The sequence below is a fragment of the Fonsecaea nubica genome (assembly GCF_001646965.1).
Source record: "Fonsecaea nubica strain CBS 269.64 chromosome Unknown Scaff23, whole genome shotgun sequence".
Lineage (NCBI taxonomy): Eukaryota > Fungi > Ascomycota > Eurotiomycetes > Chaetothyriales > Herpotrichiellaceae > Fonsecaea > Fonsecaea nubica.
The window spans coordinates 77,757-104,463 of record NW_019173696.1 but is presented as its reverse complement, the minus strand read 5'-3'; the positions used below and the strand labels follow the sequence as shown (position 1 = coordinate 104,463).

Sequence of the window (26,707 nt, the reverse complement as noted above, 5' to 3'; positions counted from 1 at the left end):
GATGTGCAAGGATTCCCCAAAAATATCGATGAGGGGCTTGAGAGTTCATCGTTGCCTCCGCAAGTCGTTCTTCTCCGCCATCATTAGTGACGTAGGATTGGATGGGCAAGATGGGCCAAGTGAAGGCCGTGGAGTGTTACTTCCATAGCTCCGGAGAATGAAGATAATGTAAGACACGACGCGTGGTTGCCCAAGAGTTACACATTTTTCCCTTTTCATCAAAAAGTGTCTCGCCGTAGAAGATGGCGCCTCCACCAATCAAACACAAAGCCTTGCTGAATGTCGATCTGGGTGAAGGGGTAAGTGTGTTACTTCAAGCCGTGGGCCATTTCTGATCGCTGGCACAGTACGGCAATTATGTCTGCGGTCCAGATCTGGAGTTGCTGCCGTTGATTGACCACGCAAATGTCGCATGTGGCTTTCATGCGGGAGATCCACTGATAATGCAGGAGACTGTGCGGAACTGTAAGAAGCACAATATCAAAGTCGGGGCACACCCCGGGCTTCCTGATATACAAGGTAAGCGGCCGAAACCTGTTGAGTATAACCCGCCTCTAACGCCATGTAGGTTTCGGTCGACGCGAGATCAAAATGTCTCCCGAGGAGCTGACGGCTATCACTGTGTACCAAGTTGGTGCATTGAAGGGTTTCCTTGACCAGGAAGGCGTGCCCCTACATCATGTCAAACCCCACGGCATTCTGTACGGAATGATGTGCCGTGATTATGAGGTTGCCAAAGCCGTTATGCAAGGAGTTCCCAAAGGAGTCCCGGTCTTCGGTCTTGCAGGGACGAACATGGAGAAGGCGGCCAACGATCTCGGGATCACCTTTTGGGCGGAAATGTATGGAGATGTGAAATACAGCAACGATGGCATGCTTGTCATTGACAGGAAGAAGAAGCCCTGGAATCTCGAAGATGTCAGGAAACATGTTAGTCAACAGCTCAATTCGCAATCCGTGACGGCCACAGATGGCAGTGTTGTTCAGTTGCCAGTCAAGGACTATCCGATATCCATATGTTGTCATTCGGACTCTCCCGGGTGCCTTGGAATAATTAAGACCACAAAGGAAGTGATTGATGAGTTCAACAAGGAACATGGAAGGATATGAATGATGGCCACAAGTCACGAATAAGATTTATACCTCGGGTATTCTGGACTCTTTCGTGCCAATCTGGTTCATCTCCTACCACTATTAGCGAGTGGTCTCAGAGCCAGAGAGTACACACTCATTCAGTAGTTCAGTTCATTGTTAGTTTCGAATGAAGGAGCAAAAGCCACCAAGGTGCCGAGGAAGTTCAGAGGACGAACTGGAGATTACTTACAAAGGTAGCCCACGGACCAAACCCCCGGTCTCGACGATCTAGGAACAGAAGGAACCAAAGCACAGGGTATTCATCTGTCTGATCCACTGACCTAGGTATTTATAGAAGACAGCATAGGCCTGAGAGTATTCAGTGGTGATGGAGAGCGACTTGGGTGGTCCATTTTTCACTCCACGCTAAGCTGTTCTGGTTAGTACTCCGCACAATTCAGCCCCCGCGCAAAAATCACGTTCATATATTATTATTACTCCTTTCTCTCCAACAATTACCACAAATCATCCGCAGTGGTGTAATGGTAACATCTGTCGCTCTCACGCATCCTCCAAGGATGTGAAATCCGACAAGCCCGGGGTTCAATTCCCCGCTGCGGAATTTCGAATTTATTTTTTTCGTGTTTTCTTTTCCGTCATTTTTTCTATTTTATGTTTTTCGAACAAAATTAAGAGGGTCGTGTCAAATTTTGGGATCGCAGTGTTGTCACACTTTCTTTTTGATAGGCTTTCGTCGCAAACACCAACACAAGCTGCAATTTGTTCGAATCCCCATTTCAAGAGTTGTGTCAGAAGACTCAATGCATTATGGTAGAAGAGGGCCGCTGGATCTCTGTAGGTACGGGAATGCTTTGCAGTCTAGTAGTGGTGGGGGAGGGAGCTCTATTCCTATCATCAGCCCTTGCTGTCTTCCGTAGGCTCAATGGCTCAGAGACAACGACAATTTCACCATTCAACACCAACGCCAATATCAAACCAAACCTCCATGCCATGTTTCTTAGTGCTTCCTTCCTTTCATTCGGCCGTTGTCTTGAATAAAGACCATCAACGACGGCCATTGAAGCCTGAATTGATCAGGCTGCTCGTTGCTCATTCCGTCCCTCTTCCTGGTCCATGAGTTCGTTCGCCTGCCCACGACGGCAGCCCCCTCCCATCAGATGCCCATGCTTCGGTGTCGTATACCTCGTACAACACTCCGATGCCAACTAGTCATCCATCCTGCCATTCAATGATTCTGAAGAACACGTGCGACTGCGATCCCAAGGGTCATCGCTCCAGGGGGTCGAAAGTGAAAGACGGAGGATTCTACACAACCAGGTAGGGGCGGCTAGGTTGAAATATTCGCATGCTGTGCGGAAAATACCACTGGCGCTTCAGCCCGAAGATCAAGCATGATTGTGGTGCTAGTGGTGATGAGGCCAACCTCCCTAAACTGCTGTACAGCATGCTGTTACAGCATGCTGCAAGGCCAGAATGATCGTTGAGATGCAAAAGACAGAATACAGAAAGACTGCCATGAGAGATAGTCTGTTCCAGGATGACAACAGCAGACACCCAGGACACCTTACTGAAGACAGATCGATTCGCCTCGAAGCCTTCTATGGAGTGGAGAGACCAACAGCTCGCTGGATCGGTTGAGCCGTGTAGATCCTGAACGACCACCCATATCTGACCTACTGAGCAGCCTTTCTATCCCACCATCGTTACAAGACAGCACTCTCGATGCCTATCCAGGCGCCTTCTTTGGCAATATGTTCAATCCTTGGTTCCGAATGTCGGAGACGCATGTGGTGAGTGCTCCAGGTTTTCCCTCTCCCCCCCGGCTGCTTTCCCCAGTCAGTAAATCCCTGCTGAATGGGACAGGCTCTGAGATCAACTGTACCACGACGAGAACAAGTACGTCCGAGTTTGTCAGCATGCACTTGATGGTGGCCAGGCCTACCAGGGTCGAGCAAGTCATTAATAACGCCGCTGAGCCTTATTTTCCGGTACGCCAGGGCCAATACGACGTTCCAACAGTCCACCCCCCAGCACAAACGCAAACGATACCCCGCCACAAGCGACTATCAACTGAGATGACGGGTGAGCGGGGCGGCAATTGGCTGCGGGAGAGAATCGGAGGGCTTCCAGAAGGTGACCTGCGCCGGCATAAGCAGCCACCTACGACGACGCCGCGATACTTAGCGTACTCGGACATGTCCACCATCACCCACCAAATGCCCACCACAACCAATGCTCGATGGCCTTGTGGGAACCAACTTCCGCAAAGAGGCGCAAAGGCGAGAATGCCCATGTCCAAATGTCGTGGGAAGGGCGTGCAGAGAGCCAAGGCTCTGACACCACCCGTTGGTGCCGTTGACTTTCAACTCCAGGCCTGCCTGAGGAGTCATACACCCTATCCACCGATCTTCGGAGATTCCTGTTCTGCTCCGAGGAGAAGGCTGAGGATCTCACAAAAAGTACCTTCTGGACGTCTTCTCATCCTTCCATCACTCCTTCCATTGGTATCCCATTGTAAGTCCTTGTTCCTCGTCCCCAGTCTCGAGGACCGCCGACGTAAAGCATGGAGTACTTCGATTTTGACGACGCCTCTCACGCAATCCCCGCCTTGGACCTTGACGATTGTTCGTCAATCACAGGTGAGGCATGTGAGGCGGACGCCACTGACTGCTATGAGTCGCTCTTTTTCGACAAATCGGCAGCACTCCCAACAAGTCGACCGGCGGCCATCAAAATTGTGAAACTCAAACTAATCAACAATGTCGAAATTGAGGCCATCCCACATCCTTCGGACATCACTGCAGAATACCCAATGTTTCGTGCCAAAGAGCCGTGTGATCTTTGCGCGAGAATGGGTCTCGATTGCTTCTTGGCTACACGAGGCGCACTGGTCGCAGGCTGCACCTGTTGTATCTCTCTGTATCGAGAGTGCAGCTTTGTCCATCCAAAAATCCCCAAGGGCTTTGTTAATACTTTAACGGGAATCGCCGAAGACCAGCAAATCATAGAAGGGTCGTTGACTGAACGGAGGAGGGCCATGAAGTCAATGGAAGAAGGCCGCGGCCGGAAGACTGGTGCTCGGTTTCCGCGTGATGCTGTCAAGATACTGAAGCAGTGGCTTGCTGAACATGCTGATCATCCGTATCCCAACGAGCGAGAAAAGGACGAGCTCAAGCAAGTCACCGGCCTCAAAAGAAGCCAGATCTCCAATTGGCTAGCCAATGCGCGACGACGAGGCAAGGTCAGGCCTGCCGAATCTGGTCCATCCTCACCCATGTTGGGGGCAATTGATATCCCTCACAGGGTTGACAACCCGGACATTGCAGATCTCAACCCCCTAGACAGATGGAAGGCTTCACCACCTGAACACGAACCTGCATCCATGACCGCCATTGCTCGAGCCGTCACTTCCACCCCCCTACCAGTTCGCAATCCATCTCTGCCCAGTATTCATGGCTCCAGGCCAAGCTCGAAGAGGGCGTCGAGCGAAGACGATTCGTCCTTTTCCATGTTCCGTGCGCCGTCGGTGAGCAGTTTTGGAACCAGGGAATCCAGCAATTCCGATCTTACCTTTGCCTCCTCTCGGTCGAATCGGTCGAAAGGATCTTTTGCATCGTCCCAAGATCGACGCAGGCGTAGGCGGGCTCCCGTGGCTCAACGAACAGCTGCGCAACAGGCTAAATCCAGGGCTGCGAGGATATTCCAATGCACATTCTGTACAGATTCTTTTCCCGCCAAGTATGACTGGCAGAGGCATGAAAAGTCTCTCCATCTTGCTCTGGAGCGGTGGACATGTTGTCCTAATGGTGGAACAATGACCGATGCGCTGACCGGAATGGTACTTTGCGTCTTCTGCCGCGAGGCCAACCCATCTACGGATCACTTGGAGTCGCACAATTTCACCGCATGCCAAGAGAAGACATTGCAAGAACGCACCTTTTATCGGAAGGACCACCTCAGCCAGCATCTGAAATTGATGCACAATGCGAAAGTCCAATCTCACATGGATACCTGGAAGAGCACCACCAACGAGATCAAGTCCTCTTGCGGCTTCTGTCCGTCCAAGTTCACCACTTGGCAACAACGAGCGGATCATCTCGCTGCTCATTTCCGGAATGGTTCGGACATGAACAACTGGAGCGGTGGATGGGGGTTTGAGCCATTTGTTGAAAGACTGGTCGAGAACGCCATCCCACCTTACCTCATCGGCCACGAGAGGACGACGATGGACCCATATGTCGCCAGGTTGACGGCAACGCCGTCCGCCAATACCGACGGAGGGTTGACCAACGGCACTTCTGCCGAAAGTACGGAACCTGATCAAATGACTCGAGATTCTAATTGCTGGGGAAGACTGGAGCAGGAATTGAGCAAATTTGTATCGCAACAAAGAGTGGCAGGCCGCCTTCCCTCAGATAAGGAGCTGCAGGATCAAGCTCGCATGATCATTTACGAGGACAACGATCCTTGGAACTGGACCTGTGCGGACAATCAGCAGTGGCTCGACACTTTCAAGTATCAACAGGGTATTGGGAACGTCACAGACGCAATGATACCGACCCACACGCTGGCCGAAGTGCCTATACTCGCTCCGTACGTGATCAAGGGCGGGCTGAAGTCGAAGCCTCCGACTGCTCAACATCAACGCAGGACACTGAGCACTGATACCAACTCTTTCCCAGCCATGACACCTGACTGTGGGAGTGTCCCCAACTCGACCACGGCAGGAACATTTGACAACGGTATGGAGCTTGACTTTGACAGCATCGACTTTAGCAACCTCGATCTCGGAATGGTCGACGATTTGAACTTCGACTTGGGGCTCGACAACAGTCAGGGAGGGGGAATAGGCGTCTCGTTGGCGCCTTCAACGCCGTTCTCATCGAGTATGCAGGCTGACTCTTTGTTCGGCTCATACGGACTGAATCCCCAGATGGGCATGGGCATGGACATGAACCCAAAGGCGCCTCATCAGCAACAGACACCACAGCCCGGCAGCAATGGTCAATTCATGAACAGTCGAGACCTAAATCAGCTGTCTGGGTACGTCGCAGGGTTTAACTGACTTGTGAAATACACAAAGAGAGAGTGAAAGTGAGAGTCAGAGGAAGGCAAGGAATAGATTGGAAGGGTGGATATTGGAGAGTATTTCAACACTATAAGGGACAGACAGAAGACGGCGACATTGGTCCGTGAGATGTAGCACTCACTCAACTGTCATGCGGAGGGCGCAGGGCTCAATCCAGGCAAAATAAGAAGAACATGGCGCCATCGGCCCACAGATCAGTCACCAGCTACTACGATGAGCAGAATTAAAAAGTAATCAAATAACATTTTAATGAGAACGGGCTCTTTTGATCTTGTCACACTCTCCTGCTTTCGCACGCGCGCCCTGCGTCTGTCAAGGCTGGCTGGCAACGCCTTGGTCGGCTTTCGGCCTTGTCGGGAAAAAAGAGATTCCGCTTCCGAACACACCACTCACTCACTCGTTCTTCGATCAGGAGCAAGGGTGAGAGTGAATCCAGTCCTGCATGAAATCAATCTCATGTACGTACGTGCTGGGAGTAGTTTCTTGGAAGTGACCACCTCTAGGCACACAGAAGAGGAAGAGAGGGTTGATAAGTTATCACCAAGTAGACCGAGATAACGGGCACAGGGTACGGGCACAGGCATGACTTGGCCATGCTCCGACAGAGGCAAAGAGGCTTAAACCCTCAACCGCCGGTTATCTTCACATGTCAGAAATCTAATATGAATTTTTTTCTCTCTCCTTGTTCCGCGTATCTGGTCTGGCCATCCACCCCCAGCAAGGCCCCAGCTCGTGCAGGCTCAACAAAACCACAAAAGGAGCTACTAACCACCTAAAGAACAAATCTTATCCTCTCATCCTCACATACAGCCCACCTGCCTGCGTGCTATCTAGTCCCCTTTTCCAAGTTCGTCCTTGGCTTTCGCCTCGAGTATGCGGGATAATGTCGTGCATCATCGGATTATGTGCATGTGAAATGCCCACATGCCATCGTCGAGGACCTCACAACATTCGCTCACATCATCTCCATGCTGCACTAACTTCCTGAGATTGCGCCTTCATATGAGCGCTTCGTACCCCGGAATTCAGCTTCCAACCAGGACCTGCGGACAGAAAGAAACCCTACTTACCTCTCACGATCCTCCTTGACTTCCCTAAACGAATAGTCCCGAGGAACAGTTCCCCCATCCCCTGAACATTAGCGCTCAGAATGGCAGGCGTTGTCCCTCGACCTGATGCGAAGGTGTCTAAGCAAGAGCAGGTACATTGCGAACAATTCTCCAGATCGACCATCTACACCATGATTCCCTCCATGGTCCGTTCGAAGATACCTGTTTTGACCTCCCTTCGGCATACCGCAAGGACGGTTGTCCTTCATGGCGCAAGTGTCCGTAGGAGAGCATACAACTTTTCCTGTGTCGAGTCCACCAAAGAGAAGGACTATGAGGTCGCATCGACCAGCAACTCCAGTGGAGCTCCGACACCCATGATCAGAGCAGACAGCCCGGAAGGAGGCGTACCTCCACAAGATCTGGCTTTGAGAATGCTCCCACCCTTGGAGGCAAGATCGGGTGTAGACTGGGATGTTGCACTCACTGGGGTCAGGCTATGGGTCAACGCCAAAACCCAAGCAGAACAAGGAGGAGACCCGGTTGCGCTGCGGAGCATGCACATAGATGCGTTGCGGTATATGCACATGGCCCTTCCCTCAGATCTGACATTGCTCGAAATTCAGACTCTGCGGGCTAGCATGGCACCTCAACTCTTCACCCAAGAAGAAAATATCACAGACTACCGTTCCCAACGACAGCCCAACATCCTGCGTCAAGGTGTTGCACATGCTGTATGCTGGTTTGTCGCTGGATTGCTGCTGGTTCTGCCGATTATCATGACCCTTCTCAATCGACTTCTCCAGTTTGAGCGCGAACATCAGGTCACCGAGCGAGTACTCGCCAATGGTCTTGACCTGACTTCGGCTCTTGGTGAGCGTGGTGTAGAGTTGCACCAGGCGATTGCTCGTTTCAAGGAGGGACGGGTAGGAGGGGCTTGTGTGGATTTTGGAACGTGGTTCCTGGAAGGGATTGTTGGTGGCGTGAATGATGGCATCGATGCTGTGGCTCGAAATCGAAGAAAAGCGCCCGTTACCAATTATCCCAGCTGATGATATGCTTTGATGTTATGCATAGACCTGAACACTCTAGAATTGTTAAGACACTCACATTCTTCATCTTGTCAAGTATAGGCGGTGATGGTATCTTTGTTTCTCTCACATCTTCCGCTTGACGCCCTGCAATCCAGGTGCCATACTCATCGGCGACCAACACACCACACAGGGCGCGGCTGGTGAGGCTCCCTCTCCAACCGCGCCGATAGGGCTTGAGGGTCCTTTGGGTCTCGGCGTGGGGCACGATGGAGGAGTTTGTCTCCGCCATTTCCAACTCAAATCTCCAACTCGCATTTCCTCTTTCACAACAATGTCCCTTCATTCTTTGCTTCCTTCCTTTCGAAGACAACAACTTGTGTTGGACTTGTGAGTGAGTCACTGAGACGCTGAGCACATGGACTGACACTTCTCCAAGCTCTGCTCTGAGAGGACATTGTCCAGACGGGCTTTATGTTTCACTTACTCCTGGCGACCCTTGTGTCTGGGCCGCTGTCATCTTCGTCCGCAAAGGTAGGTACCACCAGTCTTTCCACGCATTTCGCATTTGGAGTAGCATCATCAGAAGACTTCTTGGAAGCTGACATGAAGAGCTTAGGACCGTACGCAGGAGCGATTCTTCGCTTCCAGATCTCTTTTCCAGACACCTATCCCGATCTGCCTCCCCTCATCACCTTTTCGACCGATATCTTCCATCCTCTGATCGTGCCTTTGACTACATACACCTTTAGTGCCAGTAGTCTTGATGCATCAGGCACTGTCAGCGCCTCAGATGGAGACCGCCTGCCCCCAGGAACATTCAGTTTGCGCTATGGATTTCCTCAGTGGTTCACAACAAGCCCTGCGTCAGAAGGCAGCTCTTTAAATGCGACCAAGCAGGGAGACTCACATTCTTTGGTTCATCGCAGTTCGACTTCTGACGGAAAGGCTGCCTCCGAGAGTCTTCAGATTGATCCACGACCTCAAAATCGTGGCTTGATCATTTTGAACTTGCTTCAACACGTACAAGATGCTTTTGAAGACGAAGGGTTGCTGGACAGACTCCCTCTGGAAACTGTTGGAGACCCCAGTGCGTGGCACGCATGGCGCGCACACCGTGGACGAGTGGAGCGGCCTGTCGAGCCCCCGACGCCTGCAACCGAAGGCAAAGATACCGCTCCATCATCGCCTAAAAATCCCGGAGAATGGAAGTGGGACGGTGTCTGGGAGTCACGAGTGAGGAACGGTATCGAAGCCAGCATAAGTGAAGCAACCCTGTTTGGTAGCACTGCTGGTACTCGAGCTGGGCCTGCGGCGATGGACACCGCAAGCACGGACCCCCACCAAAGAATCCTGGCTGCGGCTGATCGACAAATCCGTTTCTCCAAGTTGAGCGATGAGCTTTTGGATAAGGTCAAAGACGAAATATCAGCCTCTGCCTCTGTCACGCCGACCTAATGAGGAGATGCCGCAAACGTTGAAGGAGCCAATGAGAAAGTGATCCGGGTCGCCTGAATCCCTTGCCAGTCGAGCCTTGCGATCGCCGAGTTCCTGCACCAGCTATCATTGATAGCGCCTTCTCAAACTGCGACCGGAAGACACAAGAGCCTGCGGACGCTCTTACCGTTCCAACACAAGCATGAACCCAACATTTCACTCATCCGCGGCCTCATACCTTGCTTCTCTCCCATACTGGTTATCCTGCACTGATACTCCGTATGGTTGCTGCTTTGGTTTTGCATCACAGGCCACATGAAGTATAACGTGTATGGCTTCCTCATATGACTGATGCACTGAAGAACGACGAAATTGTCACCCCAAACGGCACGGTGTTCGGCATACTCATCCACGGAATTGTTACATTGCTCTTTGACCTCGAAACTTCCTCGCTCTTCGGCATATTGGCAGATCCGGAGCCTGCCAGGTGCTGAGTGTCACACACACCTGCACCGAACTGCGAAACTCCAGCTCCCTAACTTGTGTCGAGGCCAACGCTGGTTCCTCGTCCGTCTCCTTCGAATCACTCCGCCCAATACGTCAACTACTGCCTGAATATCTGGCAAATCGAGAAGACAAGGGCTCTGTGATTTCACAACGCTCCTCGCCCCGAGGAGAAACCTTAATGTATATAAAAATAGCAACTGGTTGATCAACGGATGTTGGGCTCCGCTGCACGGAGTGTTCGTGTGTTGTTTGTGAATGAGTGTGTGCGAGAAAGAGGACGGGTTTTGGCGACAGCGCTGCTTGTTGGTAGCACCAGAGCCAGTGAGCAAAGACAGGAGAAGGTGGCATCTTATTTAGCCATCGGCGGCCTTGAAGTTTTGGGACTCTGTGACCATCATGGACAGAGAAGATATCGACGCGACCCCAAGGGTTCTGAGAGTGAGAAATCCGGAGTCGCAGGAGAAAGCAGAGGATGTGGATGGCTTATCACAGTTTGACGATGAAAAGGCTGCGAAGTTCTCACTGAGGTCACTTTCGGCTTCACTGTCTTCGATATGGGCCAGGAGGAAAGCCAGTACCAGCAACTCCTGTCCTCAGTCCGAGTCCAGCCAAGACCAAAGTTGGTCTGTCGCACCCGATCTGAATTTGGACCTGGACGACAGTCTACCTTCACGCAGCTGCGTCTCCTTCTCAACCTTCACTACCCGCAAATCTTCCTCTCGAGCGCTCAAGAAGAAGAGGCTGAGCTCCCAAAAGGACATCAAGGTAAGCAAGCACTTTTCCTCAGGCGTTGTGACCTCTTCACAAAGGATTTCCTGGGCTAAACTACCATAGACTTCTTCACAGACTTGCTCTTCTGTCTCCAAGCCAACTTACCGTCATCTCATCCATCCACAAACAGTTCACAGGCGATTTCCCATAGACGTGGAAGACGAGGTATGTGGCCGACAGGAGTCTAAGTCTCGTCATCGTCTGAAACTCCAAACTGATCATATCTTAACAGTCCTCATTGTACAGCTTTGCATCTTTCTCCACCGATCATTCCTCAAGACACTCAAGAAAGGCCCATCACGATCCAGCGAAGAGGCAGCCATACGCCGTCGGACAGACAATCTCATCAACCATGGCGTCAAATCTTCCCAACGGGGTCTACATGAATGGCTTCGCAACTGACGCAGAGAGACAAGCTATGGCACTGAATAATCACGTCACCGCCCATGCTGTTCAAGCACCCGCCTTTCAAGACATCTTACGTCTCCGTGACGCTCTCGCAGACGAGGCTTTTGAAACACCGTCTTTCCGGACTCCTTCTTACCAACATGGGCCACTAGTCAACGGGGAGACAGTACCGTCCGCTCCACCTCCCACTCTTGCCAGCGCAATTCACACTCAAGAGTCTGTTGATACCCCCATCGATCATGATCATATCCTGCCTCAGTCAGATGTCGGTCATTTTCGCGATAACTACGGCAACTTTGGAGGGAGCTACCATCGCAATCCTCTACGGCATCCACCGCCTGCACGCAACATTCGAATTGCCCCATTGCCAGCCATCGCGGCACTAAAAGTCGAGACTTTTGCATTCAATGTCTTGGAAACAGGTGCAAAATCAACCATGGCCACATATGTCACATTCGACCTTACCGCCGTCAAACAGAACAACATCGAGACGCAAGGGCGTGGCCTCCAAACTCAAGACCGGTCTTATCTCCTCATGGAGAATAACGAAGGTTCCTTGATTGATCTTCGTATCCAGACCAATGTCAATGGTCCTGCCAGCAAGCTCTTTGAGGTCGGGGTTGAAAAGATTCACAAGCTGTGTCACAAAGACCGCTGGAGTGTTTTGCTCAAGCTCGGCGCAAAAGAGAACACCCTGAGGTCCAGACTCTCCAGCTCCCTGCGATCAGACACTCGAGCAACATCATCCCTTTCATTGATCGACCAATTCCTGGCAAGCCTTAAGATGGACGGCAAGAGAGGCGAATCAGTCTCTGTCGAGGCAGTGATCAAGTATCGCCATGCATTTCTGCCGGACGATACGACTTTGGAGACTCGTGCCGTCTGCCACGTTGGCTCGCTCGCTTCCGCCTCGTCCATGGACGCCATTGAAGCCGGAGTGCTCGCAAGCTCCATTGTTCATGCCCTGGATCCAGGGGTCAACACTGTCAAGCTGCTCTCGGTCGAGCGATCAGAGCAACAGCACCATCTGGAGTTGGGTGGCGCCGAGGCGCTGGCACTCATCTACGACTTCCGACATGCGTTGGGCCATGTCGTTTCCGAATCGGTGACCTGGGACCTTGCGGTCCTAGAGACCTATTACCGACAAGTCCAGGTGTTGGAGTTTGCGTCTCCGCAGACTTCAACACCCCGAGATACCCTTCGCCGCCGTGTGGCAACGGTGGCGAAGAGGTTCTCGCCGAGGAAGTCTGGTGGTGCTGGCCCTGGCGCCGAGGGGCGCGTGGAATAGGATGCCACGGGGTGTGGCGTTGGCGCGGGCGGCGGTGTTGGCGGTGATGGCGTTGATGGTGCAAAGGGCGAGGACGAGGAGAGTGTTCATAGCATGGACGAGGCTGCCCTCGTGTGGCAGCATATGAGGGAGGCCTCCGGGCTGAGTGACGAGGCCGAGAGCCTCTACGAGACGGGAGTTTGGGGGCCGCCCTGGCTATGAGGGCTAATCAATTCTACATTCAATATGTCCTGTTTCCATTTCTTTCTTGCGTGACATTGTAGCTGGTAACGATCGCCTGTAGGTCGTGTAGTTTTCGGGCAGCGTGGGACAGATGGATTGTTTTGCGAATGATGCACGCAATGCCTTGCTCAGCAATGCCAGTCAGCATCCACATACATAGAGTCGTCGCTCACCCCGAGTGCAAGTGAGGCGCCGGCGCCGCTAGTGACGCTCTGGAGATGGAGGGATAGATGGAGGGATATAGGAATGGAGGCAGGGAGGGACGTTTGTGTGTATATATGGATATGAGTAAAAATGCGAAACGTATACTTGAGTACACTACTCCAGGGGACTCGAATCGAGAAATAGAACCGGATTATGGGAAGGGGATATGCATATATCAGGGACAGAATATAACGGGGTCTCGGGAGGGATACAAAATCCAGTCGTATCGTATCTTTTGATTGTCTCATTTGTCTCATTCTCTCATCTCATTCTCTGGTCCCTTTTCTTGTTTTTGGGAAAAGCACTTCTCTCATCTCCTGCCTTTCTGGTGGGGTTGCTCGTGGTCAGTACGGGAGGCCAGATATCGCGGTGGTGTGGCGGCTTGTTCATGTATGTTTTTGTCTGGCGCAGATGTCTGCGGAGATCCATTTGCGGCCGGCATACTCAGTCCAGAATGGCATCCATCAAATGGATCTCTGATCGACGCCTGTGGCTCTTCTCCACGGTTCAGGTTTCAGTGACCTCTGTGCCAGCCTCATTGTCTTCCTTCCTTTGTGTCTCAACCCCCTCCGGTGGACTCTTTTCTTCTATCGTGCCGTCCTTCCAGCTCACGGGGACCCCGTCATCTGTAAATCTCGCCCATTCGAACCACCCGCATCCCTCGCCGCCACCTGGCCTATTCCCAACCTGACACATCCACATATACCTACCCCGGTTAGCCCGCTGTTTCTGCACCGTTTTCAATACACAAGGGGTTCCGCATCTACACTTTGGGGTGTGTTTGGGGCGAAATTCTTCTCGGTACCACCTATAGGTGATGTTGATGCGCTTGTTACCAGCGATGGGATGGGGAGTGACAGTAGGGGCGGGTGCGATGCTGTGTTTCCACTCCTCCTGCATCTCAGCATGCATCACAAGGAGAGAGTTGTGGGGGAGATGAATTGCGATTTGGCCTGACTTGTCTGCTGCAGTGGTAGAGGTGCCTTCAGATTTGTCGGTTTCGTCAGGATCGTCCTTGGGCACCATCCGTCGAACGCGGAACTCTCTCGCAACCCCGAGACTCAAGCTCCCGATGATGGCCCGAGGCCCAAGATAGGAGAGTTGATCAGAATGGTAGCCCACATGTTGTGCGCCACCATCATAACAATTGACAAAGGCGGCGTTGGGTTTCCATACTTGGGGTGATTGGTATTTCAATTTTTTCCCTTCCGGGTAAAAATCACGAATCCGAGTGGCAATCTCCCTGTTCACAGCGTCACAAACCAGACCGCTGACTTGCTTCATGACAGGTAGAATCTCCCTGATATCTCCGAGATCATTGCCATTGTAGTAATATTCGCTCCTTTGTCGCTCCACATCTGCCAGGCTGTCGACGTAGAAACAAGCTGTGTGCGGGGACTTGACCACATTGTCAAAGATTTTGAACTGAATAGAGTCATAGCTGGGGACTTCAGCAAGGAGCTCTTCTAGAAGGGCGTTTGCAAGGCGGGAGGGAAGGAAATTGTGGATTATGGAACAAGGTGTGTGGTTAGCGATATCGTGCGGCGTGTAAAGGTGAAGAGTTTTGCCCTTTCTGGTCAGCGGTTGCTGCGATGTTGATTTTGATGGGCTCTTGTTCTCTAACGCATACGGGAGACCAGTCTGCATACTGGCCCCAGTCATTCGACGCTTGGATGGCGGAGAGGCATGCTGCTTGACAGTCGAGAGCGCCTTGATGGCAGCATCTACCGAGCCGTCACAGCCGAGCAGGATTTCCAGTAAGTCATCCTGAGACCTGTGTGGGTGCAGGGATGACAGAATTGCCAGTTTGACGTCGGTTGACTCTTCGTCCTCGTCGATCGGAGGTCTGGCATCGGCTCTGGTGGGAGACTCGCTCCGCAGCGGCGACACACGACGTCGCTTTCGCAAAGTGAACGGGTCCATGTTCGATGTGTCCTCGACTGGGGGCCATCATATGAATTTGAGACACGAGGCGACTCTTGAAGTATGTGTTGCAAAGCGCAGCCTGCAGAAAGTAAGTCGCCAACGTCGCCCCAAGAAATGAAACTCTTAGTAAACTCCAATACGCGCTGGTCGCGTGGGCGTGAAATGACGAAGGCAATAGCAACGGGAATAATGGCGGGGAGAAACCTCGGCCCGCAGCCAAGGTTCACCATCACCACCGCAGAGAATCATGGCAAGCATTCACTTTCACAGACTTCGAGCCTCACATTTTTACTCGACCCGGTCATTCACAAGCCGCCCGTCAAACGTTACCTCAATCTCCCTCAACAGACCTGGGGCTAGATGCGAACCTGGTCTTGCGTTCGACACATGCAGTGACAAGCTGGGCATGATGAGTGACGGTTCACCTCCGACACCAGACATTCATTATCAGTCATGCTAGAATACCGCACACAAGGCTTCCAAGGCTACGCAGTCAAATATTCTCCCTTCTTTGATAATCGCATAGCTGTTGCAGCAGCAGCAAATTATGGTCTCGTCGGAAATGGACGGCTGTATGCGCTGGAGCTGACAACTCACGGCATCGTGCCTTTGAAAGTGTACTGAGTTCTGACTCGATGAAAGAGGAATATTTGTGCTAATCGGTTCATCAGCTACCCTACACAAGATGCCCTCTACGATGTAACGCACTCCGAAGCCCATAGCTCCCATCTTCTCACTGCATCTGGCGATGGCGCACTGCGACTCTATGATACCTCCCTCGCTCCGGAATTTCCCATTGCAAAATTCGAAGAACATTCGCGGGAAGCCTTTTCGTGCAGTTGGAATCTCACTTCCAAGGCAACCTTTGCCTCGTCATCCTGGGACGGAAGTGTCAAGATATGGAGCCCCGAACGGCAGCAGAGCCTGCTAACACTACCGACCCATTCCTGCACGTACAGCGTCCAATGGAGTCCTCATACTGATGGGATGTTGAGCGCGGTATGCTCCGACAGCCATCTACGGGTGTGGGATTTGAGAACCCCGGCCAGTGCTAGTAACCATCTCGTGTTACAAATCCCTATTCATGCGCCACCCTTGTCAGCGGACGCTGGAGTCGGGAAGATCCAACCGACCTTCCCACCTGCTGAAGCACTCACTCACGATTGGAATAAATACCGCAGCCCAGTCGTTGCCACGGCCGGGGTTGACCGCATCATTCGAACATTTGATATCCGGCAGCCCAAGGGCCCGCTTCACTTGTTACAGGGACACGGCTACGCGGTGCGGAAAGTTGCATGGAGTCCACACCTCCCGGATCTACTACTCAGTGCCAGCTATGATATGACCTGTCGTGTCTGGACGGACGGAGGGGAGCAGGGAGGTCCCGCCAGAGAGCTCGGTACGATGGGTCGTCATACCGAGTTCGTGACCGGGGTCGACTGGTGTTTATTCGGGAGTGAAGGATGGGCTGCCAGTTGTGGTTGGGACGAGCTTCTCTGTGTCTGGGATGTGCGAACAGTCATGCGTCCTTGATTAGAGACGCGTATTACGCTGCAAACTGTGTGCTCGAAAACGAGGGTCTCATTGGATTGGGTTTCACGACAGGCGCCACCTTCAGGAATGGCTAACAGAATATTCTTCCTACGAGTGAAACAGAACAAAGCATGACGCCTCTCCCTACAGTCATCAACATCAGTTCGAAGTGGATATGACAGATACCCAATCTGAAACTCTTATGCATCATGGCTGATCTGACCCGGAATCAAGGTTCATCGCCGACTCATGTTACATCTTGCAATTCGAACAAGGCCTTCAACCGAGTCTCGACCTGTCGTTCGGCAGACGCTGGACGGAATGAGAAGATGGAGAACAAAGGATTGCCTTTGCAGTTTAGTCCCGAGCATCTAATCTCTTTTCCTCGCTCTTCGCCAACGTCTCCAACCAATCGGAGTGCCAAGACCTTCCGAAGTCATGGATGTTTGTCGATCCTCGACGTCTCTTCAACTTTTCTTTTTGCTTTCGTGCTCAACATCTACGCCTTGATAGGTGCCGGCAGCAAAACCTTATCTCGGCCACCCTTGTCCCTAGGGCGATTCCTTCACTTTGCTTGTTTACACTCCGCGTCCCTGAGAGCCTCATCCCTGACTCCTGGCATCTTATGCAGCCGCCGGTCTGGGGAAAGGTCCCGGATTGACCACTGATGTTCTCCGTTTCGAGTGCAGCGGGTACCTGCTTCAAGCAGAGCAGGGCTACAGCCTCTCCGTGGTTGATCGTTCCCTGTTGGCATCCTGGTCGGCCGAGGTTGGACACCCACTCTTGTTAAGCATATCGCATGCTGGGACAAACATGTTTTCCATTTCAGCTTGAAGCGGTGGAAATGATTGTTGAAGGATCATGTGGACTCTTGTTTGTGTTACAAAATCTGCACGTCGAACTCTGGCGTCGGATCCCATGAAGGTTCGGTGCCGGTCTTGAATACTATTTAAGGGTACGCGCAATCGTCGTTGACGAGACATGATCGAGGACTACGAGAAGGACTATTGGAAGAAGACATAGAGCTACCTCATCGCCTCGCTATCCTATTGCTACTGCACATCACGGTCTCAGACATCTCTTGATCGTATCCCTCAAGCCCACACTCTGACAGCACGCAGACAGAACGATGCAGCTCCCCAAGGTTCGATAACAGATTGGTGTCTCGTCCCAGCTTCTAATATACTCCCAGGCGCTAGCCAGCCTTCTCCTCGTCGCTCTGACTCCCGTTGTCCTCGCTCTCCCACCTGGCCTCACGCCCAGCAAACAGCCCGTGACCCCGTCCTTCTGGCCGCGCGAATTCCACGCTGCCCCGACGAAACGCCAACAACAATCCTGCGCCGAGACCTGCGGCGGCGTGTGCTACTTCCAGTCGACCATCGACGCCGCCGTGGCCAAGGGCTTCTCGCTCCACCAGGCCGGCCAGACCGAGGGCTCCGACGACTACCCGCACCAGTACAACAACTTTGAAGGCTTCGACTTTTCTGTCAGCGCGCCGTACTTTGAGTTCCCCATCCTCGACACGTTCAAGGTGTACAATGGCGGGTCGCCGGGGCCGGATCGTGTCATTTTCAATGACGATGGTGACTACGCGGGTGTCATTACGCATACGGGCGCCAGTGGTGATGATTTTGTCGCGTGTGAGGGGGATTTACCCTAGATTTCCATCGTGTCGTGTCTTGTCTTCTCTCGTCTCGCAAGGCTGAAGGGTGAAGGGTGAAGATTGAAGGTTGGCATTCGGATAGATCGACGGCAAGGAGGGTTCTCGCGACGAGGCTTTCAGGTCTTGCCTTCGAAATGGATGCATTCAACGGAGTGGAGCGGAGTAGAGTAAAATTTAGAGGTTGTCAGTATGGGAGCGAACTCCCTGTTGGGCGTTGGACAAAGTGATGTGTGAGCGCAATAGGATGGTTCTGTTATGTACGAGGCTCCTGATGGGTCTCTCCTCTGACTCTTTGCTGTGGGTACATGGTATTAGACTGGTTAGTCCATACTAGGGAGCAGTATAGAATGATTTCGCTCTGTTCCTCTATCGCAACAAGTCTAATGTTCGTAAGGTATATCCCGCTATGCTTGGTTCCCCTATTCACCAAATACGCATATATCGTAAAAATGAGGAGGAGAAGAGAGTAACGACGAAGACGAAGACAAGGACAAGGAGGATCATGCAACCCACCCTCACAAAGTCTTCACTGATTCACGCTGCTTTGACCCGTATCCATGTTGCAGCCCACCAATGCCACATCAATTAATCGTGTTCTCGTAGTATGTCATGTAGCCAGCAACTGCTCCCCAGAGGCAACACACCACACACCGCACCGCACCGCCGGGAGAAATGACAGGGACTCGTCTTGCTTGTAGGGGTTTCCCACTTAAAAACGATAGCGGGCATAAATCTTGTTGATAGAAAGGAGTACCGTGCCTCGTTGTCCATGGTATGATGATGAACACAAACCCACACTGCCCGGTCTGGTCGCAGAGGGAGGCCGAGATGGGTTGTGTATTCCAGAGCCCATTCCCTGTCCCTCTCCCTCTCCGGTTGGGGGTGAACTTCTGGTCTTTTTTTGGAAGGGGTTGGATTTTTCACTTCTCGCCCAACCGATTCTCCACGCCCTCTCTGACCTTCTTCCTCACTTCGGCCAGTTCCTCCTTGCTGGCGTCGTACCGGATATTGCCGGACTGGTTGAAGGGGTTCTCGTCCGACTTTTCAAACTCCTTCTTGATGAGCTCGATCTTCTGGTTGCGGCGCAGGCCGGGGCGCTCCTTGTCGATCTCGGGCAGCCGCCGCTCCTCGTACGCCTTGTACGCGGCCGGGAACCGCCGCTCCGGGTGCCTGTCCAGCTTCATGTCGTGGGGGGAGCTCGTCGTCAGGGACAGGGCGTCGAGCGCGTTGTCGATGCCGGACGCGTTGAGCGCCCTCTCCTTCCCGCCGGCGCCGCTGTCGTCGTCGAGCTGCGCCAGGTCCAGCGTGCCGCGGCTCTTCTTCTCGGCCGTCTTCTTGTTCGCGCCCTTGGGTTTGTCTCTCATGCCCTTCTCTTCTTCTGCGAGCATTGCCTCCCGCTCCGCCTTCTTCGCCGCTTGTTCGGCTGCCTTTACCGCGGCGGCCTGCTTCTTCGACGTGTCCTTGGCTCCTTGTTGCCATTTCTCCTCTTCGCGGGCGGCCGCAGATGCGTTGGCGGCTGCTTGCTTCTGCGCTGCCGCTTCGGCCTTGCGCGCGTTCCCCGCGACTTTCTTGGTGTTTTCGCCTTTTCCTTTTGGCGCCATTGCTGCTTCTACTTCTGCTCTTGTTGTTTCTGTTGCTGCTGCTGCTGCTGCCTGTCCGAAAGGTTTCCGGGGGCTGGTGGGGTTAGCGGTGGTGTTGGTGTTGTAGTAGTCCCCCTCGCCGCGGGGTGGAGGGGTCGAAGACGCTCGGGAGTCGAGGTACGCTTTGGTGGTGATGTAGGTCGTGATGTTGACAATCACGAAAATGCGGATGAACTGCGTAGGGGAGAAGATGAATGGATTATGAGGCATACATACAACAAGCGAAAATGTGGGCGAATATTAAATATGCTAGACTCTCTTGTGACTCGACCGGATTGGAGAATCGGAACAGGCGCAACTGGTGCCAACGCAGGACAGTCACGGTTATGACTCCTCCGACTTACCTTGGTGGTCGCCTTGCGCATTTTCCATCATATACTCAAAGTCGCCTTTTGATCTCTATAAGCCGTCTTATGATGTAATAATAGAACACGGCTTGAAAGTTTGTTCGGACGCTGGACTCGGACCCTGAGAATTTGGAAGTGGTACAGTAGATGCTCCTACGGGATTGTGGCTGGTATCAATTGTTTCTTTGCAAAAGCCCTTCCCTTCACCCCCGCCATTGCCAGGCCTGGCCCAGCCCATAAGCACCAAGAGGGTATCATATCTAGGAAAGCTCCTGGACTCCCAACGGTCAACCTGCACACTCTCACGGGACTTGGAGGGACAATGTATGCATGACCTGAACGCTGTCGCTTAAGACCTCAAATCAACCTCAAGGGCGTCCTCATCCCAGCGAAGCCCTGTCTCATGAACTTGTACTTGTTCGGCACGGTCTGGAGGCGTCGAAACGCCTCTCTGACATGCTTGGGCTCGACAGGTGTCCTGCCTTCCTCAGGCATCTCGAACAAACTGCACCCTTCCCGCTTCCGTTTCTTCGACGCGTCTTGATCGCCTCTGCCACCATTCAACTTCTTGTTCGCCATATCTTCGGCAGCTTTGACCTTCAAGGCCTCCTCTGTGAGAGTCTGGACAATCTCAAATGTCAAGAAGCCGAGAATATCAACTGCATCGTCATTTGGTCTGTTGTCAATGATCGTACCAAAGCCTGCCCATTCGCGAAATCGTTTGCCCTTGCGGAATGTGAAGCTGGCTTGACGGCAGTCGGACCAGTAGACATATTCATCCTTGGTCATGTTCTTGGTGCGTTCGTCGGCGGAAGCGAGGCGGGCGAGCGTGGCTTCATTCTGCTCCTCTTCCTCCTCGTCTTCTTCGTCGTCTCTTTCCGGTACTTGCTCAACGTAGAACGACTGGATCTCCCAGGGCAAGACTAGTTTGGCTTTCTTGGTCGTCGTAGTCTTCTGTGGTGCAGATGGGTTGACACCTCCTGATGCCTAAAGGCGCATGCATTCAGTCGTCTTTCCATCGAGTGACATATATATAAGAAATACCTACCTCGTCGAAATCGCCAACTTCAGCAGCGTCACCTCCACCTTTGTCATCTGAATCTTTGACATTCTTGCGGACATCCTTCCAAGAAAGAAAGGTCTTGAGTCTGGACACTTTTGCTCTATCGTGGCGAATCTGAAAAATAAGGTCGGCGATTGAGATAGTCTTGGAACCTCGACGGTTTGCAAGAGCAGTTGCTTGTGTTAGCTGTTTGTAAATTAGTAAGGTTGTAGATAATCCTGCGAGTGTGCCTGACCATTTCGATGACTTGCTCTCTCACAATTTCCTCAATCATCCAGGTTGTCTCTGTGCTTGGTTCGGCGGTCTCACCACTCACGAACATCATCTGTCCAATCCAATATATCAGCCTCTGCTTGAAGTCTTCGGGGCTTTCGAAGTCATCATCATTTCCAGGAGTGTCAGAAGCGGATGGAGTAGTAGAGCGAGGGCTTCCTTCTGGGGACACACTGCCTTCTGCCGACGTGTCTAGGTCATTTGCGAGAATGAGAGGTCCGTAAGCGCCTCCTCCAGCATCCTCAAGTAGCTGATCCGCCATGATGTTGTCGGGCTCCGATTCTGCTCCAAGTTGGATGTGGCTATCAGACGAACAGATCGGGTGGTTGTTGATTCTTGAGGCTTTGTGCTGGCAGCTGCATGATATTTAAGGCAAGCATCATAAGTTGGGCTTCCCCGTCGCCAGGCAGTGAAATCAAGCAGAGGGTCCGGTCGATGTGACAGGCGTACTCGACACGTCTTCGTGGATACAAGTAAAGTGAATACTTCTAGTCCAAAGTTGATGGTCGAGATCACGGTACACAGTTCTTCCCAATACCACCGGAATAGAGGTGATAACTTCGTCTTCGGCCAGAGGTAGTACCCTAGTATGGATCCTGCTCCCAAGCTCCTTCTAGTTCTGATATCCAGGGAGTGATTTGTCGGTGTCTCCAACGGTCCGGTACTATCCTGGAAGGACATGATACAACAGAGAAAGACGCTTACCTGCTGGATTTCCTGCCGGTACTTAGCTGGTCTCTCACCCGCCATCTTGACTACCCTGACTCCTGAGCCCGCCCAGTCAAGTTTCTTCGTTCAGCAGTTTGTCTGATCTGGCTCTGTTTATTTTTGTTCGAATAGGCTGAGGATAGCGACTGTTGTGCCTGGGGCCTGGCTCTGATGCTATGAGGATGAAAGAAGCGCTGGTTGATGAAAAAACGATGACAGGGATGGCCAGCCTGAGAAGACTGAGAGGGTTGGAAGTGACAATCTGCCCGCCGACTTCCCCGAGGTTGTGCCGCGCCGTCACTGATATTTTGCCGTTTGTCTGCGCCCACCAGACTTATTGATGCTACTCTGGGTTACTTCTGTCAACTTACTTACTTGACCACATTTTTCGTGATAATAAGCCACTATGCTCTACCTTGTTGGTCTTGGTCTCGCCGATGAGACGGATATCACTGTCAAAGGACTGGAAGTTGTGAAGCGCGCTGCCAGAGTCTACCTTGAGGCATACACTAGCATTCTACACGTTGGAAAGGATAAGTTGGTATGTGCAGACACATTTTCCCGTTATCATTTTTTCTTTTGAATCGTTTGTCGCATATCTCGCTGACACGACTCTTGTCTGACAGTGAAGGTAGGAGTCATTCTATGGACGACCCGTAATTGTAGCGGACCGCGAAATGGTCGAGTCCTCCAGCGACGAGATCCTGGAAGGAGCAGACAAGGCAGACATTGCTTTCCTGGTTGTTGGTGATCCTTTTGGGTAGGATGGCACATCATGCAACTATTGGTCACTTTTCTAACGAGGCTTGCAGAGCTACAACTCACACAGATCTCGTCCTTCGAGCCCATGAGCTCTCTATCCCTGTCAAATCTATTCCCAATGCCTCTATTCTCAATGCCATTGGTGCAACTGGTCTCCAGCTCTATAATTTTGGCCAGACTGTCTCCATGGTTTTCTTTACCGAGAATTGGAGACCAGCCAGCTTCTACGATCGCATTCGAGAGAATGCCTCAATCGGCTTGCACACTTTATTGTTACTGGACATCAAGGTGAAAGAACAGTCACTTGAGAACATGGCAAGAGGAAGAAAGATCTACGAGCCTCCCCGGTACATGACTGTTATGCAGTGCGCCCAGCAGATGCTGGAAATAGAGGATGAGAAAAAACAACACGTCTATGCTGAAGACAGTTTGGCCATCGGCTGTGCGAGAGTCGGTGCAGATGACCAACAATTTGCTTGTGGAACACTAAGAGAGCTATGTGATGTTGATCTAGGCGCTCCGCTCCACAGCCTCGTGCTTCTTGGTAAAAGAGCGCATGAGTTGGAGAAGGACTATATCAAAAAGTTTGCTGTAAATGCAGAGACTTTTGAGCAGAGTTGGAAGAAGTACCATGACAGGAGCCAGTGAGGTTCGACTGTGCTCGTGTGGACGAGGTGGACAGACTCTGGTAAACGCGGTGAATATACGGCGAGCTCGGGGCTGTCCTGGGCAAACCCACCAGCCAAGCGTGAATAGTCACGCTCATTTAGGTCTGCTGCTAAGTTTGCAGTTCTCAACAACCACAAGGTTGACGGCGATGGGAAGATCAAGCCGTTCAGGCGCGAGTGCCTTTTCAAGGAGTGCATTAAGGCGCAACCTTCACCACTCTACTGACTGACTTCAAGCTGGGTTGTCTCTACCTCAATTGCCGGTTGTAGACGGGGCCATATGTACCCGGCAAGAGTGAATCACAAGGTCAGGCTGCGCGGGACCGATCCTTGACAAGAAACGATCTTTGACAACGAGATGAATGCAATTGGTCCGGTGATTAGATCCTAGGCCAGTGACTATGAGAGTCAGACATGTTGGTACGTGAAGATACGTAGGCAAAGCGAAGATTGTCCCTGCATTGGGTTAGCAGGGGGGTGGAATACTCTCTGTATTGGACCCTCACCCGTCTCGCTTGATAACAAGGCTGCAAATAAGGAGGAGGGGAACAAGTAGTCGACGGTCGACGAGCGGCAGTAGCACCGCTTAGCACGTGGTTTAGGCTCGATGGGACTCGTTTCCCCGATCCCTCCGGCCCTGGACGATCTCTTCTCGTAAGTTCCTTCCACACTCGGCCCAGCTTTTTGGCGGACTGCTGCAGCTCTTCTGTTGTACATTGCACCCACATTGTGCGACACAGATCTTGCGTTCTGCCCTAGTACTTGACGGGATCGGTGTGAGAGAACGGAGGAAGGAGGAGTCCCTGGCTTGTGCCCGTACAAGCAGCAGTCTTCAACTTGTTTCACCGACCGAAACAAAAAAAGACCCATTGAAACATGCCTGTACATCGACTACTACTCAACATGCTAGCTTATCCACATTTACGTGTATATGTCTAAGCTACGCATCGTTCGCTTTCAGCAAAAGCAAAACCAAAGTCATCTCCGCAGTGGCTTGGCCTTCTTTGTATCGCATTTCCCACGACCACCGCCGAACCCCACTCCTCTTGATCGTACCACCGTCCTGCTCATCCTGCCGACCAGAGTTCCCAAAGGCTGTCGTTTCGCAGCAAAGTGAAATTACCTGCAGGCAGGAAAAGAGAAAACAATGCCCGTCTACCTTGTCCATGGCTTCCGCTGGCCGCGCGAGGGCTTCACGGGCATTCGTGTACATGCCGTCCTGCACAACCTCGACGATTGCAGTGTCGAATACATTCAAAACTCCAACTCGCGCGAAGAGATCCTGCGTTCCTTTCGCGAGATATACCCCGAAATAATGAAAGAACTTGACCACACCGATGTGAACCCAGCAGCGACGAGGAGGCTGGAATTTATCGAGCAATACAATCCGGACGATCTGGAGGGACCCTACGCGGTGAGCCAACCATACGCTTTTGTGGGAGACAAAGTCGTGGTGATCGCGGCAGGACCGGGCATGGGTTTGGCTGGACCTGGTGTAGCGCAGGCAAAAGCATATCACCATGTTGCGACGGAAGTAGAACCTGCCCAGTCTCCGCAGAGGAAACAACGCGCCACAACGTTGCCCATGTCCAAACCGGCACCCTTCAACTCGCCAGCGGATACCACGGCGCTGAGTGTCAACCTGGATGAGGTTGTCGCCGATGGCCCTGGCCTAACGAATAAAGCGTGGGAAGCGCTAGCAGATCTGAGAGACAAGATCGCAGAGGGGGAGAAGATCGGATGGTGGGTCGTCTACAACGGTGACCCGGAACGGTCGTTTGATGATGCCGAAGATGAGGAGGACGAGCAAGAAGACGAAGAAATGGAAGACGTGGCCGAGGAAGACGAAGACAGAGAACAAAAGGAAACTCTCACTCCTATTGCTTCTCCTGTTGCTTCTCCTATTTCGCCTCCGCCTGTCGCTGCTGCTGCTGCTTCCGCTTTGACTTCATCGAAGAGAGGACATCGTCCCAGCCCCAGCGACTCACTTCCGATTCCCACATCCACCATGACGAACTATCCAACATCGAATCCGTCGGTGGCACCCATCCATGCCGCATCACAACATATAGCCTCCCAACAGAAGCAGCAACAGTCTCCGCAACAGCCGCAGCTTCAATATCAAGACGGAGGCTCACCGGGCCTGACGGCCTTACCTGTCCGACCCACACCCCCATCATCAACGGGACCCGGGACGCGGCCAAACACAGCATCCGCAGCCTCGGAGGCCAGCAAGGGCAAGCACAGGGAAAAGGAAAAGGACCTCCTGGAAGATCCAACCAGAGCCAAGGACGCATCCAGGCCACAGGGGTTGAGAAAGAAATTCTTTGGAAGAAGGACATGAACGAATCGTTGTCCATGAAAATTAATGACTTGACGATTCTGACGAATACTAACGCATGATGCAAGGAACCGCGAGATTGAAAATTTCAATAGACCAAAAGCTGGACGGATTCCCACGAACCGACATTCACCTTGAAGCAAAGCCGTTGTTTGTCTATATTATTACTTTGGATTTTTGACCAAAATGTCCTACCTCGCATCACCGTGCCGGAATCAGGCAAGATAATATTGGCAGGAGGACTGGCTGTGCTTGCCTCCAGGAAGCGCAGGTAACATTGCCCCCGTGGATCAGGCATGCAAGCTGCCTGACTACAATGATGACACTCGTCATTTATCATATTGAAGCGTTTGTATCAGGACGCAATCCTGCTACGCGTGTCTCGAACTGGTTGGCGGCCTTGGCTTAGGGCTGCCATTCAAGCACGGAATCAATGCCTTTGGGACTACAAAGTGGTCCACAACGCGGCATGGAGACACGCACTTTTCGGGTTGGAAGGGGGGAGATAGTACGAACTTACCCAGCTCCTATTTTCTAATCACTCGAGGGCCAAACTCTACCAGACAGGTCCAAAGTGGATTTACAGCAGACCAAGGGGATCTGTCCAGCTGCAAGAGACGCTAGTAGCATGCGATCTGGACGTGAACGGGGTTGGAAGCCTTGGAATGTCTCGGCCACGCGA

The 26,707-nt window shown here is 52.3% G+C and overlaps 12 protein-coding genes across 12 annotated transcripts; 9 read left to right on the top strand and 3 right to left on the bottom strand.

Moving 5' to 3' along the window:
* Nucleotides 1-242: 242 nt before the first annotated feature.
* Nucleotides 243-1,110, top strand: AYO20_04414 (lactam utilization protein lamB; the record flags this gene model as incomplete). Its single annotated transcript, XM_022642710.1, has 3 exons — nucleotides 243-299; nucleotides 348-519; nucleotides 569-1,110. 3 exons carry the CDS (start codon nucleotides 243-245, stop codon nucleotides 1,108-1,110), a joined length of 771 nt encoding a protein of 256 aa, XP_022501268.1.
* A 2,548-nt stretch (nucleotides 1,111-3,658) lies between these two features.
* AYO20_04413 (hypothetical protein) lies at nucleotides 3,659-6,160 on the top strand (the record flags this gene model as incomplete). Its single annotated transcript, XM_022642709.1, has 1 exon — nucleotides 3,659-6,160. One exon carries the CDS (start codon nucleotides 3,659-3,661, stop codon nucleotides 6,158-6,160), a length of 2,502 nt encoding a protein of 833 aa, XP_022501267.1.
* A 1,174-nt stretch (nucleotides 6,161-7,334) lies between these two features.
* On the top strand, nucleotides 7,335-8,285 carry AYO20_04412 (hypothetical protein; the record flags this gene model as incomplete). The annotated part of the gene is made up of 1 exon (XM_022642708.1): nucleotides 7,335-8,285. The coding sequence occupies one exon, from the start codon at nucleotides 7,335-7,337 to the stop codon at nucleotides 8,283-8,285; it is 951 nt and encodes a 316-aa protein (XP_022501266.1).
* A 585-nt stretch (nucleotides 8,286-8,870) lies between these two features.
* AYO20_04411 (hypothetical protein) lies at nucleotides 8,871-9,722 on the top strand (the record flags this gene model as incomplete). Its single annotated transcript, XM_022642707.1, has 1 exon — nucleotides 8,871-9,722. One exon carries the CDS (start codon nucleotides 8,871-8,873, stop codon nucleotides 9,720-9,722), a length of 852 nt encoding a protein of 283 aa, XP_022501265.1.
* An 882-nt stretch (nucleotides 9,723-10,604) lies between these two features.
* AYO20_04410 (hypothetical protein) lies at nucleotides 10,605-12,675 on the top strand (the record flags this gene model as incomplete). The annotated part of the gene is made up of 3 exons (XM_022642706.1): nucleotides 10,605-10,973; nucleotides 11,043-11,144; nucleotides 11,212-12,675. 3 exons carry the CDS (start codon nucleotides 10,605-10,607, stop codon nucleotides 12,673-12,675), a joined length of 1,935 nt encoding a protein of 644 aa, XP_022501264.1.
* A 933-nt stretch (nucleotides 12,676-13,608) lies between these two features.
* Nucleotides 13,609-15,024, bottom strand: AYO20_04409 (hypothetical protein; the record flags this gene model as incomplete). The annotated part of the gene is made up of 1 exon (XM_022642705.1): nucleotides 13,609-15,024. The coding sequence occupies one exon, from the start codon at nucleotides 15,022-15,024 to the stop codon at nucleotides 13,609-13,611; it is 1,416 nt and encodes a 471-aa protein (XP_022501263.1).
* A 456-nt stretch (nucleotides 15,025-15,480) lies between these two features.
* On the top strand, nucleotides 15,481-16,560 carry AYO20_04408 (hypothetical protein; the record flags this gene model as incomplete). Its single annotated transcript, XM_022642704.1, has 2 exons — nucleotides 15,481-15,644; nucleotides 15,699-16,560. The coding sequence occupies 2 exons, from the start codon at nucleotides 15,481-15,483 to the stop codon at nucleotides 16,558-16,560; spliced, it is 1,026 nt and encodes a 341-aa protein (XP_022501262.1).
* Nucleotides 16,561-17,689: 1,129 nt separating this feature from the next.
* AYO20_04407 (hypothetical protein) lies at nucleotides 17,690-18,220 on the top strand (the record flags this gene model as incomplete). Its single annotated transcript, XM_022642703.1, has 2 exons — nucleotides 17,690-17,704; nucleotides 17,753-18,220. The coding sequence occupies 2 exons, from the start codon at nucleotides 17,690-17,692 to the stop codon at nucleotides 18,218-18,220; spliced, it is 483 nt and encodes a 160-aa protein (XP_022501261.1).
* A 923-nt stretch (nucleotides 18,221-19,143) lies between these two features.
* On the bottom strand, nucleotides 19,144-20,228 carry AYO20_04406 (hypothetical protein; the record flags this gene model as incomplete). Its single annotated transcript, XM_022642702.1, has 2 exons — nucleotides 19,144-20,037; nucleotides 20,208-20,228. 2 exons carry the CDS (start codon nucleotides 20,226-20,228, stop codon nucleotides 19,144-19,146), a joined length of 915 nt encoding a protein of 304 aa, XP_022501260.1.
* A 339-nt stretch (nucleotides 20,229-20,567) lies between these two features.
* AYO20_04405 (hypothetical protein) lies at nucleotides 20,568-21,808 on the bottom strand (the record flags this gene model as incomplete). The annotated part of the gene is made up of 3 exons (XM_022642701.1): nucleotides 20,568-21,197; nucleotides 21,259-21,459; nucleotides 21,509-21,808. 3 exons carry the CDS (start codon nucleotides 21,806-21,808, stop codon nucleotides 20,568-20,570), a joined length of 1,131 nt encoding a protein of 376 aa, XP_022501259.1.
* Nucleotides 21,809-22,660: 852 nt separating this feature from the next.
* On the top strand, nucleotides 22,661-23,664 carry AYO20_04404 (diphthine synthase; the record flags this gene model as incomplete). Its single annotated transcript, XM_022642700.1, has 3 exons — nucleotides 22,661-22,795; nucleotides 22,890-23,014; nucleotides 23,067-23,664. The coding sequence occupies 3 exons, from the start codon at nucleotides 22,661-22,663 to the stop codon at nucleotides 23,662-23,664; spliced, it is 858 nt and encodes a 285-aa protein (XP_022501258.1).
* A 1,167-nt stretch (nucleotides 23,665-24,831) lies between these two features.
* Nucleotides 24,832-26,028, top strand: AYO20_04403 (hypothetical protein; the record flags this gene model as incomplete). The annotated part of the gene is made up of 1 exon (XM_022642699.1): nucleotides 24,832-26,028. The coding sequence occupies one exon, from the start codon at nucleotides 24,832-24,834 to the stop codon at nucleotides 26,026-26,028; it is 1,197 nt and encodes a 398-aa protein (XP_022501257.1).
* Nucleotides 26,029-26,707: the final 679 nt, after the last annotated feature.